The sequence below is a fragment of the Oncorhynchus nerka genome, linkage group LG23, assembly GCF_034236695.1.
Source record: "Oncorhynchus nerka isolate Pitt River linkage group LG23, Oner_Uvic_2.0, whole genome shotgun sequence".
NCBI classification, from domain to species: domain Eukaryota; kingdom Metazoa; phylum Chordata; class Actinopteri; order Salmoniformes; family Salmonidae; genus Oncorhynchus; species Oncorhynchus nerka.
Window position 1 is genome coordinate 25,773,898 of NC_088418.1, and position 14,305 is coordinate 25,788,202.

At 43.2% G+C, this 14,305-nt stretch overlaps 1 protein-coding gene across 4 annotated transcripts in view; it reads left to right on the forward strand.

Annotated features, from left to right (window-relative positions):
- The window catches only part of ankfn1b (ankyrin repeat and fibronectin type III domain containing 1b), a 296,942-nt gene that overhangs the window by 211,356 nt on the left and 71,281 nt on the right, over positions 1-14,305 (forward strand). For all 4 annotated transcript variants that reach the window (XM_065007988.1, XM_065007987.1, XM_065007989.1 and 1 more), the window contains exon 5: positions 8,150-8,190. In XM_065007988.1, the coding sequence (XP_064864060.1) occupies positions 8,150-8,190 (41 nt within the window). The remainder of the gene's footprint in view (positions 1-8,149; positions 8,191-14,305) is intronic.

Sequence of the window (14,305 nt, forward strand, 5' to 3'; positions counted from 1 at the left end):
GTTGCAATTTTCGGAGGACATTTATTAAAATTGTTTTACTAAATCTGTAGTCCTATGGCAGTTCTAGTGTTAACCAGGCTACCTAACAAACAGGGCCCAAACAGCTATCAGCGGAAACCGTGTGCAGGCAAGTCAAGAACCAAGACACTTGAATTGGTCTGAATCTGAATAAAAGTTCAACAGTGGCAACAATGTGTGCCGTTATCTAATTTAAAAAATGGGACAAAATACAACCCTTTGGGGGGAAATGTTCATTTTCTTTCTCGGTGACATTTCTTGCACCACAACTAGGGCTGTGGCGGTCACGATTGTTAAGCAAATAACTTGTCGGTCTCATGGTAATTAACTGTTAATTAACAAACACATTTTGCATCTCCTGGCTTCCACAAATAGCCTACAAGCCTTTTTTTTTAAAAAGTCTAATAATTCCATGTAATATAGCTTACACATTCATATTCATTCATTCATAATACATCCATTATTTATTTTAGACAGGTTTAAAGAAGCATGATCTGAAGAAAATAATAGCATAACCCTGAGTTGTCCTTATGTGGCTATGCCAAATGGCTGTGGGCTTCACTAGCTGGTTTAGCAGACAAGTTTTGCTTAGAATTCCGTGACATTATTTTATATAATTTTATAGTATGAAGAATACAATTGAACAAAGCTGAATGAAATATATTTTCTCAACAGTTTGAGGGAGTGTGCACATGTGGCTATTCTGTGTTGAGCGGTTAATAACGAAAGACATAGGTATTCCTATATGCTTAATTTAGAGTTATTAATGTAACTTTAAGTTGTTCTGTAAACGTTGAGCTATATGTTTTGATTTTTAATACACTGTAAGGCTGCATGATGAGACTAATGATGATTTGGGAAAAAAAGTCGCTTGAAAGGCATGAGCTCTGCTTTGTTATTTTTGTGCAGGCTGAACACGCTCCAATAGTCACTCATTCACAATTTGATAAGCACTTGATAATGCGTCAAATTTCCCGGCGGCATCCCCAGGCCGTAATGCACCCTTAAAAAAAATCCATGTCTTTTTTGAACGGTAGTGTATATGTGTGACATTTGTTTTAATTTAGAACGGACCATTATCATGCATCTGTATCCAAACAGGGGCAGCGGGGAAAAACACAAGGGTGCATCTATGCACTTAAATAGCGAATGGAGGATGCTTTCCCCCGTGGTTTATTTTCATGCCAGCCAGGTAGGCTATACTCCTGTTGTAAAGATAAGCAATGTGCTTAATATTAGGAACATTTAGAAATAAATATAGTAGGCCTAGCCTATAGAAAGCTGATGGGATCCTCCTCTTTTTATTTGAGGCCATCACTCTATTTTCTCTCTTTAATTAAATAGCCTATAGAGATGTTGCGCAACATGAGATCATGGGCTCTCATGAAGTGTTTGATTAGATTTTCAAATACATTTGCATTGATGTCAGACTGATTAGAGGGACAATAGAGTGCAGAGTACCAGGCAGTTGGCAAGTTTGGTTGGCTACTAATGACCATCAGCAGCATCAGAGCTTGGAGAAGCCTAATTATCGTGACTAAAACGGTCATGTGGAATTTGACTGCCTTCGTGACTCGTGACTGTCGGTGTGCCGGTAATACGGTCACCGCAACTGCCCTAAACACAACACTGTGGTAAACTAATTTACCTTGTTCAACTGAATGATGATTTGAGGGTTTCCTGTGTCAAAATCCTCAACCCAAAGTAAAAGTAAGTGTGATAAAATACACCTGTTACTTTAGCACAAACCTGCCCCGCCCCCACATCCACTATAAGATAAAACACACCTGTTACTTTAGCACAAACCTGCCCCGCCCCCACATCCACTATAAGATAAAACACACCTGTTACTTTAGCACAAACCTGCCCCCCACATCCACTATAAGATAAAACACACCTGTTACTTTAGCACAAACCTGCCCCCCACATCCACTATAAGATAAAACACACCTGTTACTTTAGCACAAACCTGCCCCGCCCCCACATCCACTATAAGATAAAACACACCTGTTACTTTAGCACAAACCTGCCCCGCCCCCACATCCACTATAAGATAAAACACACCTGTTACTTTAGCACAAACCTGCCCCGCCCCCACATCCACTATAAGCTTTTCCAATCTCCCCCTTTTCAGACTCTGGTGTGACAGTCATTAGCATTCACCACCCCTCTCCCTCCCCCTTCTCCCATTCTCTCCCATTCTCTCCCTTCCCTTCTCTCTCTCTGTCCTCCCCTCCACTGTGTGCGAGAGAGTTAGAGAGAAGCTTATCGCCTGGCAACCACAATTAAAGTACAACAACTCACTCGGTGGCAGCCACCGTTCTGAGCAGGCACCTCGGTGTGACAGCACACTCCGACTGTAGAGAGGGAAGACGGGTGAAGAGAGAGGGAGAGAGAAGGAGGGAGGGAAAGCGAGAAAGAGTTGGACAGGTGAATCACGCTGCCGGTGATTTGACTGCATCAAAGTGGAAGAGAGCTGCCGTTGGAAGAAGAGAGTGAGGGTTGAGGCTGGGAGAGAGCAAACGAGAGAAGGAGTGAGGGAGGAGGGAGAGCAAAGTGAAGAGTGGCGGGCGGGAAGGAAGGAATGATTTGACTGTGGCTGGCATTGGACGCGACAGGTATGTGTCTGCCGAGAGTCGGGTTGCAATGTGAAGGTATGCAGAAGATATGGGGAAGCTGTGTGTATTTGTGTGGTTCTTTCTCCGAATTCAGGGAGGTTGTGGTTTAGCGTTGGCATGACAGGATTTCACAGCACCTGGTGCACAGGTATGCAAGCAAGCAGAGTCAGTACACACACACACACACACACACACTATTTTTCATCAATTACCCTTTGTCTTTGTCCTTTTTGAAAATAACATGCTTGTTTTGATAGTGCACTTACAGGCCAATGTTTGCATAAATGCATTTGCCACTGTTAAAAGCCCAATTGTTTTTCCTGTGTCTTTCCCCACCTGTTCTACACCTGACATATGTCGATCTTAAAGTACTATTTTAGAGGCTGACACCTGCCAATTCTCCAGGCAAACTATCCATTAAAAGAGCTACAGAGGTGTGTGTGTGTGTGAGTGTGCGCGCCTGTGTAAAATGGACCGTTAGACACTCTTGTTCCCTCGGCATGGATGCTTGCCATGGCTCCTTTGGGGTTTTTAAGTGCCACAACTTTCAGGCGTGTAATTGGCAGTAAGGGAGAGAGGGCTGCAGGAAATGAAGCTCGTGTGCGGAGGTGGCAGTCAGGGCACTGAGTGAAGCACTGTGGAGGGGCCGTCCAAAATGAACACTTGTAGTCCTCACTGTTGCTATTGTCCATTTGATGTGAGCCATTGTAATATAGATGTATAGCATGGTGTTTTTAGCATATATATATTTTTTTTACCTTTATTTAACTAGGCAAGTTAGTTAAGAACAAATTCTTATTTACAATGATGGCATACCCCGGCCAAACCCTCCCCTAACCCAGACGACGCTGGGAAAATTGTGCGCCGCCCTATGGGACTCCTGATTCAAGCCCTTTGTCATGGTAAGCCTAAATAAGTTCAGGAGTAAAAATGTGCTTAACAAGTCAGATAATAAGTTGCATGGACTCACTTTGTGTGCAGTAATAGTGTTTCACATGATTGTTGAATGACTACCTCAACTCTGTACCCCACACATACAATTATCTGTAAGGTCCCTCAGTCGAGCAGTGAATTTCATACACAGATTCAACCTCAAAGACCAGGGAGGTTTTCCAATGCCTCACAAAAAAGGGCACCTATTGGTAGATGGGTATAAAAAATCAACAAAAATACAGACATTGACTAGTGAAGTTATTCATTACAAAGATACAGGTGTCCTTCCTAACTCAGTTGCCGGACAGGAAGGAAACCGTAGAGATATCACCATGATGCCAATGGTGACATAAAAACTGAGGATGGATCAACAACATTGTAGTTACTTCACAACAAAGAATATTACAAAACACACATTCTGTTTGCAATAAGACACTAAAGTAAAACTGCAAAAACTGTGGCAAAGGAATTAACTTCATGTGCTGAATATAAAGTGTTATGATTGGGGCAAATCCAACACTTTTCCAGCATGGTGGTGGCTGCATCATGGTATGGGTATGCTTGTCATCAGTAAGCACTAGGCAGTTTTTTAGGATAAAAATAAACAGAATAGAGCTAAGCACAGGCAAAATCCTAGAGGAAAACTTGTTTCAGCCTGCTTTCCAACAGTCACTGGGAGACAAATTGAACTTGCAGCAGGAGAATAACCTAAAACACAAGCCAAATATACACTGGAGTTGCTTACCAAGACAACATTGAATGTGGCCTAGTTACAGATTTGACTTAAATCGTCTTGAAAACCCTTAGCAAGACTTGAAAATGGCTGTCTAGCAATAATCAACAACCAACTTGACAGAGCTTGAGTAATTATTTTAAGAATAATGTGCAAATATTGTACAATCCAGGTTTGCAAAGCTCTTAGACGGAAAGGGGTTAGCTAGTCAGTTGCACAACTGAATGCCTTCAACTGAAATGTCTTCTGCATTTAACCAAACCCCTCAAAATCAGGCTGCCTTAATCGATCTCCACATCACCGGCACTTGGGGAACAGTTGTTGTGGGGGATAACTACCTTGCTCAAGGGTAGAACGGCAGATTTTTCCACCTTGCCGGCTCAGAGATTCAAACAAGCGCAAACCTTTGGTTACTGTCCCAATACTTTAACCGCTAGGCTACCTGCCGCCCTCCGCTACCTGCCAAAGGAGATTTTAACATGTATTGACTAAGGGGGTTGGATACTTATGTAATCAAGATATATTCGTGTTTTAGTTTTATTTTAGTTTTTAAAATACATTTTCAAATTTTTTCTTCCACTTTGACATTACGGAGTATTTTGTTTAGGTCGTTGAGAAAACATTACAATTAAATCCATGTTAATGTAACGGATGTCTTCGGGAGAAAGAGAGGAGAACCAAAGCGCAGCGTGGTAAGTGTTCATGATGATTTTAATTAAAGAAAGCACTGAATCAAAACAATGACTTAAATTTGCAAAAAAACGAAACAGTACCATGTGGCCCAAACACTCACACGGAAACAAACACCCACAAACCAAACGTGAAACCCAGGCTACCTAAGTATGTTTCTCAATCAGAGACAACTAATGACACCTGCCTCTGATTGAGAACCACACTAGGCCGAACACAAAAACCAACATAGAAAAACAAACATAGACTGCCCACCCCAACTCACGCCCTGACTATACTAAAACAAAGAATAAAATAACAGAACTATGGTCAGAACGTGACAGTTAATCCCACCTTGTAACACAACAAAATGTGGAAAGGTGTGAATACATTCTGAAGGCACTGTATATGAATGCGGGAATTGAACACGAAACTCTGGTGTTGCAAGCCCATGCTCCAACCCTCTGCATTCCGATGTATAGTAGAGGTAAATACAAGTACACTTACATTTCATAAATACAATTTACAAACATTTACATTTAACCCCACTAGCTCTCCAGGACCATGGGTTTCCACCTGCTCTCCGCAGAGATGTCCTGGCTGGGTGTACTGACAAGGAGTGAGGGGGTGGTGGGGGTGGATAAGGTCATAATGATTGCATGGGGTACTTCTCCCTACTGCGTAGGCACTGGGATGAAAAGCTCCATAAAAAGACTCAATGGTCTCTCAATGGTCAAAATGTCACTGTGGCCGACTCAGAAGTGTGAACACACACACACACGCACGCACGCGCGTGCGGGGCATTCCCCGGTCAGACAGGGATCACACTTTTTGACCACACACTCTTTAGCACACAAAACAGATATACAATGTGCTATTGCGTTTGACTATTTATCATACATTTATCATAAACTGACTGACAGAACTCTATAATTTGCAATCAACACTAACGAATGTGCCAATAGCAGAGTGAAAGATAATGTCTCCCCACATCCAAGAGCTTCTATTGCATTATAATTCTATTGCATTATATTGAATTCTATTTAAATGATAATGCCCGAGAAGCGGGTGTTTGGAGGATATATTGTCACGGGTGTTGTTAGACCCGAGACCAAGTCGAGGGCCGGCAAACCTTGCTAATATATCCTCCAAACACCCGCTTCTCGGGCATTATCACTTTTATACAACGGGTTACCTACATATTCAAAAAATGATTGACATATTTACATAATCGTTGTTTTGATGAATTTATTCATACTATTTCATCCTTCCACAAGATATAGTCCCGACACAAATCTAGCGTTGCTAGAGACATGACCCAGTCGTTCGTTCTAAATGTTCCATTGCCATACTGGTTGGCAATGTTCTTATCCCTTGCTTGCTAGCTAGCCAACCATGGCTAACTTACAATCACGTCCAAATGCAGCCTGAATAACAGTAAAGTAGCTGGATTTGCATTTGTTTAAGCTGTTTTCTCGTGACATTTATTTGGATACATCCATAGCATTCAGCTAATGAGGCGCAATTTCGCCTGGCATAGAAAATGTGCTCCCTCGTCAGGGCACTGTTGTTTAGAGGAGCTAGCCAACGACGCAGCTACAGTAACAGAATCACTTCAAACTGAAGCTGGAAAGACTGCAAATTAGCTGCCTTTCATTTGACTTTTTTTCAATTGGCATTTGTTTGTATATATCTGTAAAAATGATGGCAGCTGAATCATGATTTTGACTGGCTGAGAAACGCTGCCTGCCTGTCTGTCTCGGCCCAACTCGGTCATTACTATAGGACAGCAGGAGATCGAATTTGAATATTGAAACAATGTTGCAAATGTCGGAGAGACAAACAGCAAGTTTTATACATTTCTCAGCTGTTGAAAATGAAAAGTTAGTCTAAAAGAAATGTGAGATAATGTCTAGATGCTTTTTTATAGTGGAGATCAAGTTTATAAATTGCCTGGCTGGGTTGATGAGACAGTGGATTGCGCAGACAGATGGAACAGAGTAAATAGGCATTTTAACGTCATAGATATAGCTGGTGGCAACCTGTGGAATAGACCCTGGCTGGAATGAGGTTTTAACCAATCAGCATTCAGGATTAGACCCATCTGTTGCATAATGCATTCCATTGCAGTCTAATAAATGATATTACAACAGTGATTGACAGGGCCTGCTTATCCCACCCATTGTGTGGGTTCAGATGCTCCTCTTACCCCTCTGGGGGTGCAGAGGCCTGGGGTGATACCCCCTATGGTGTGAAGACAGATTTACCTCAGCATAAATTTTTAAAAAATCAAAGTGCAAAATGCAAAAAGATGATTGTGCTGGTGTCTTCTAAAAGTGTCTCAGCCTGGAGCTAGTTATGGACAAGCTGTGTCTGTCTTCCTCCCTCTGCCTGTGTCTCCCAGAGTTCTCCTGGAGCTGTGGACAGTAGGGGGGCTGCCGTGTGTGTGTGTGTGTGTGTGTGTGTGTGTGTGTGTGTGTGTGTGTGTGTGTGTGTGTGTGTGTGTGTTGTATGTATGTGTGTGTGTGTTGTTGTTTTTATATGTCCCCTGTTGTGAGAGAGATTAAATAACGTAAGGGGATTTAGAACTCTTTTTGGACTGTCGTTGAAAACCCATGTCAGTGTGGTAGCTTCTCTGTCAGTGAACATTTGGAAGCTCTTATGGCTTCTACTGTGCAATTTGCACTCGACATTGATCTAGGATCGGGTACTATGATGTATCTGTTTGACTCTTTGACATTTTCGAAAACAAATGCCAAGTAACTTAATCCAGCTGCATTTCGAAGTAAAAGAACAAACCAAACTACCTGAATGACATGCTTACATATGGGATGGCTGTTAGTTTAGCGGTTAACACCGTTGGGCCGCTAACCAAAAGGTCACTCGTTCAAATGTTTCAGCTTCAAGGCTTGTCAAGGGTGTTAACCATATAAACCTATTTACACAGTGATCTGTGTGTGTTTGTATTCTCTGTCTTCGATTTACACTTCATTGACGCAGGTTGGGATTACAGAATAGCACTTGGTTGGAGTTTGCGTTTTGCAGTGACAACTTTTCTTTGAATCTAATGGGGAAATTCTGCAGAGGAATCCATCTTGACTGCTGACCCCAGTAGGTATCCTTTTAAGGACTGGTCTATGGTGCTCAAATGTTTCTCTGTTTTCTCTCTCTTTCACAGAGTCTGGGGTCAGCAGACAGGAAAGAGTTCCAACAAAAGAAGTAAGTCCCTCTTTCTTTCATTTTTTAAATTTATTTCTCCTTGTCCCACTCCTGCCCTTCCTCTGTTTTATTCTTCAGTCGTTTGTGTTCAGAGTCCTTTTCATTTCTACCTGCTTTAACCAGTTGGATAAACTGCTAGATCACCACCTACTGTTGCTTTCTAACACAAAGCTTCTCAGAGTAATAGTGCTGATCTAGGATCAGGTCCCCACTGTCCATATAATCTTATTCATTGTGATCTAAAAGGCCAAACTGATCCTAGATCACCACTCCTACTCTGAGACGCTTTGTGAATAAGGCCCCTGGCCGCCTTGAGGAATCTGACCTGGCTCTGAATCAGGTTCTGGAGAAAAGATGTTAATTCGCTAATTCGGTTTTAACCTGACCAGTAATCCCTCCTAATCTCATACAGATTATAAATAACAGTAAGTTAATTATTATGATAATTCGCCAGTCGCCAGCAGGTTCGGCGCGTCACTGTTTTGATTGACAATAAGCTATTTGAGTTAATTGCCTGTTATTTGCGCCCGCGTGTTCGATGTAATTTCACACTAATTATTTTCTCCCGGATTTCAAAACAAAACCATGGCATCTTTTATAATGTCTCTCACCTGTTTACACGAAGACCGATGGATTTGATTCACTCTAAGCATGATTATTAGATGTCCTTCAATGCTGATGTGAGTGAAGAGCAATTCATCTCATTGTCTCTTTTTCAAGGGAATTAACTTGGTTTCTGTCACAATTTCAGAAACCATGTTTCCATCCAGCCATTTGTAATGCGAGTAAAAGTACCTGTTAGATTAAAAGAAACTCATGACAGTATAATTGTCGGTAAACTTTCTAAATGTCAACAGAAAAAAAACACGCTAGATGGATAATCTTTCCGTCGGTGAAATAGATCGTGCAACAAATGGCAGTTGATGAGAAAGGAGGTATTTCAAATGGTTGAGAGAATTCAAAATGGCCACCGACCGTTATCATCAGATCAAGGTCATAAAATGGGATGTTGTCGCATTCAATTTTAGAGACAACGAGCAGGATCTCGTAGGTTGTTGCTTTGTGAAATCAGTTGAACATTCGTAGCTCCTCTTCAATGTTGCTACTCGGCATTGAAACTCTGCTGAGGACTATAGAATAGTAGAATGTTGTCACACATGTTCACATCAACCTAACTCCCCACTGGCTTACATGTAACGGTCGGTTCTTTTTCTCTCATCTCTCTTTTTCAAAAGATACATTAGGGCCTTGTGAGTATGAGTGCGTGGGCATCAATGTGTTCCCCTAAGTCCCCCCTAGGTAAAAGACTGGTGGCATTGCCACAGAGTACCATGCTCATACATTTGAATAGCACTCGGGCGGTTTCATAGCAACAGGCTTTCTCGCTCGCTGAACATGGAGGTGTGTGTTGTGACCGCTGCATTCCTCCATTTCCGACTCGGACCAAACAATCGTTGGAGAATGTGCCACTTAGATGTCTATTGCACAGTTGTTCTCAGATTCTTTGGGTTATGGATGGGTGGTTTGAGTTTAAATGTCCCCGGCATTTCAAAGGTAATTCCAAACTATTATATGAAGCCATGTAATCACTTGAATTGAGCAGGTAAGGCTGGGAGTTTGAAATTGTGACCTCGCTAGGTGTTATGCAAAGTTTTGTGATAAGGGGCGTTGTCGTTGCTCTTAACTAAATGATCTGTAGGTCTTCTATGATGTTAGTCTGGGATGATTCATACTGTATCTTTTCATTTTTGGATGCCTCCTCCAGAAGACTGACTTTTACACACACACACACACACACACACACACATTTGTGGACGTACTGTACATGCACACACACAAGTCTGCACGGACACTCACGTACGCTTGCATGCATTTCACATCTCGCACGCCAGTGGAGGCAGCTGAGAGGAGAACGGCTCATAATAATGGCCGGAATGGAATGGCAACTCCTGGAAAACCATGTGTTTGATGTATTTGATACCATTCCACTGATTCCGCTCCGGTCATTACCATGAGCCCGTTCTCTCCAATCAAGGTGGCACCAACCTTGCACGTGTGCACACACACACACACACACACACACACACACACACACACACACACTGCATGTGCCATGTGGGCAGTCTTGGTGGGCAGTCACTCCATAATGTGGCTTGCCTCGCCACGGTTGCCTGGAGACAAGCAGCATTCTCCATGGCCAAGCGGAGCTGTCATGTGAAGTCATGTGACACGAGTCTCAGAATAGAGGGGTTTGGTGAGGGGTAATGATGTGTAACCTCCTAAAGTAGGCTGTAAACAAAAAGACTGAAAGAGAGGGTGAGAGAGTTCTGAAACAAACACGCCACACTCTCCTCTCTCTCTCTCTCTCTCTCTCTCTCCCTCTCTCTCTCTCGCTCCCTCTCTCTCTCTCGCTCCCTCTCTCTCTCTCTCGCTCCCTCTCGCTCCCTCTCTCTCTCTCTCGCTCCCTCTCGCTCCCCCTCTCTCTCTCTCGCTCCCTCTCGCTCCCTCTCTCTCTCTCTCGCTCCCTCTCGCTCTCTCTCTCTCTCTTTCGCTCCCTCTCGCTCTCTCTCTCTCTCTCTCTCTCTCTCTCTCTCTCTCTCTTTACGTTACCCATATGGAAATCATTAATAACCTGAAACACTAGAACTATGTGCAGACACCCAGTCTTCTACGGCCATCCATATTACCCATCTTATATTCTCTTCCCCCATAAGTCCCAGAGGTGGATCGAGCAGGGCTTAGTGCTCTGAGTGAGGGTATGTGTGTGTTTTACATAAGTGAGGGGGCAGACAGTGCAGGAAGGAAGAGATGCGGTTGGAGGAGCCGATAGCGCGACGGACGGCTGGTGCAGGGAATTTAAGGAACGGATGTCAGGGAGAAAGACCCTTGATTAGCCTAATTTATTCAGAGGAGAAGGCCCGTGTAATTGTTCTCAGATGGGGGGGGGTTAAGTTAGAGGTGAGGGCGAAGGGTCGGAAGAGAGGTGGATGGAGGAGCTGAGAAGGTTTGTCTCATTCTTGTGCACCCAACTCTTATTTGACGGTCATCCCATGACCTCACAGATGTTAACTTTTATTGGCGTCTCACTTACGTCTCAATATTGTTTCATTAGTCAGGTTTCTATTGACCAGGTTTACTCAACAGGAGCAATGACGCAACAAACAAACAAACAACGTGTGTAATAAAAATGGCAGCTAAATGGGAGAAATGTTCGAAAGATCGACAACATTTTTACCTCTTCGTCAGGGGTGCATTTTTCGTTTGTCAAACTTTATTACAAACGATGATGGAAACTGTGTTTTTCAAATAAATGATAATGTCATGTCATAAAGTATCTATAAATCTCCACTCCACGCGTAATTCTAAATGCCTAATGAGTGTTGAATTTTGCCTTGGCTTTTTTGGTTGGTTGAAGTTTCACCATCCAATTATTTCAGATTTACAGTACTAGAGTAGTTTCACCACCAAGACATGGACTGTGGTGATAGGTTGGCACATAAGCATGATTAGAATATGGCAAATATGGGCCTCACGAGTGTTGCAGTGGTCTAAGGCACTGCATCGCAGTGCTAGCCGTGTTACTACAGATCCTGGTTCAATACCGGGATGTGTCGCAGCCAGCCGCGCCCGGGAGACCCATGAGGCGACGCACAATTGGCCCAGCATTGTCCGGGCTAGGGGAAGGTTTGGCCGGCCAGGATGTCCTTGTCCCATCGCACTCAAGCGACTCTTGTGGTGGGCCGGGCGCTTCCGGGTTAAGTGGGCATTGTGTCAAGAAGCAGTGTGGCTTGGCGGAGTTGTGTTTCGGGGGACGCACGGCTCTCGACCTTCGCCTCTCCCAAGTCCGTACGGGAGTTGCAGCGATGAGACAAGACTGTAACTACCAATTGGGGAGAAAAAAGGATAAAAATAAAAAAGAATGAAAGAATATGGCAAATATGAGTAAATTCTTGAATTCTATCCATGCTGGCTTTTGCGGGCTACCTGAGATGAAACAGATACTGTAGGTGGGAGGGTATACAGGCTTTCGCCAATGTATTAATGCGCAATTTGCCTAAATGGATCATGGAAACACTTCAACCACTACATTTTTATTTTTTTTTAAATAATATGTTTGTGACATCATTATGTCCAGCTGTTTTTATCGACAAAAGACAGTTCGGTAAAAACGCACTGTAGCGACAATTGTCACATCTATTTTCCATGCAAGCGTTCTAAATGTCACAAAAAAAATCCCAAAAAATTCACTGGACAAGTTAATGGAAACATAGCTTCAGACTTCTCACACTCATCCAGCTATTGTCTCGCTCTTTCACAAGGTTTGAAAACATATTTCTCACCTCATTCCTCATTCTCGTCTTACGCCCGTCTGTCTTTCCACTGGGTGAGAATAGGAGGTTTTACAGCCGCTCGCCCCGAGGACAAGGACTTTCCCCGGCAACAATCAGAGCCAGAGACCCCTTGGCTATGGCAGAGTTCCACCTCTAAATTCACGGTAATCTGAGTTAACCCAGAACTAAAGTCTCACGTAATTGGTCAGACGCTCGATGAAGTCCATACATGTTAAGAGAGGAGAGAGAACGAGGCTCGGAACCGCAATGAAAATCTGCACCCTTTCTCTTTGCAAGTTAAAGGGCAAGTCTATGGGCCAAATGTCCCCTCCCCTTCCTAAATTCGAAAGATGCTAACACCTGCGAAATTGTGATTTGTCCAAAGCACCTGAACTAATGCTGCTCATAATCTCACGTATACAGTTGTATCATGACAGGTCTACGCTACCGTTTATGTAGACTGTCCACAAGAGATTAAAGGCCCAGTGCAGTCAAAATTCATGTTTTCCTGTGTTTTACATCATATTTTCCATCAGCTGATGAAACTAACAATGTAAAAAAAAAAATTGTTGTTGTTTCTGGTTGAAAATACAATCTTCACAGGACCTTCTAATCAGCGGATGTGTATAGCTTTGCATAGTTTTCAGTTTCCCTCTCCCAATTCAGACCACTCCTAGACAGTCCTAGCAAAATTCTTGCTTGAGAAACAGTTTTTTTGAAACTATTTTGCCCATTTTCATCTATTAAAGTAAGGTACTTATTTTTACCCAGAAATGATTTGATATTGAGATAAAAAATTTAAAAAGTGCATTGGACCTTTTAAGTCGACTGTGACATCAGTGCTGGGAAACGCTTCCTGGTACTGTATCCTCAGTGCACAGTCCTTATTAACACTACTGAGACTGTAGAGGGAGAGGAGGAGAGAAGGAGAGCTCCAGCACTGGCCCCAGAACCCAGTGTTTAGGTGGTCTGCTGCTTCATTCCCCGGTACCCTTTCGTTAGTAGGAATGCGCCTCCAAAACATTCCTTGGAAATAGGGGACGGAGAGGAGAGAGAGAAAAAGCCAACTTAGACTTGGGGAGACAGCTAATGGAGTCTGAGGGTTCCCCTGTCTGCAGAAAAATGAAACATAGTCTTACATTTTCTCCGTTTTTTTCCTCTTGGGTTTTGAAAATGCTGTGTAAACATATATTGCGAATATTTACAGTAGCAGCGGTGGAGAGAGTAGACGGGCCAAGGAGATTGCTGGCTCCCAGGGTTTCTCTGTGTGTGTGTGTGTGTGTGTGTGTGTGTGTGTGTGTGTGTGTGTGTGTGTGTGTGTGTGTGCGTGCGTGCGTGCGTGCGTGCGTGCGCGCGTGCGTGCGTGCGTGCGTCGTGGACGTATTTAACCATACTCGTGGAGACCAGAAGTCCCCACAAGAATAGTAAACAAACACAAATTTGACCAACTGGAGACATTTTTTGGTCCCCACAAGGTCAAATGCTATTTCTAGGGGGTTTAGGGTTAAGGTTAGAATTAGTGTTAGGGCTAGAATTAGGATAAGAGTTAGTCTTAGAGCTAGGGTTAGGTTTAGGGTTAGGGTTTAAGGAAATATGGTTTTGAAAGAGACCAAATTGTATGTCCCCACAAGGTTAGCTGCGCAAGACTGCGTGTGTGTGTGTAGTGCATGTGTTTGCATAAGTGAGTGCATGTTTATGTGTGTCTGTGCGTGTGTGTATGTGTGTGTGAGTGGCTTGTTGTAAAGCGCCGTACAGCGGCTGTCTTTGATGTGGGTTTGGCTGCA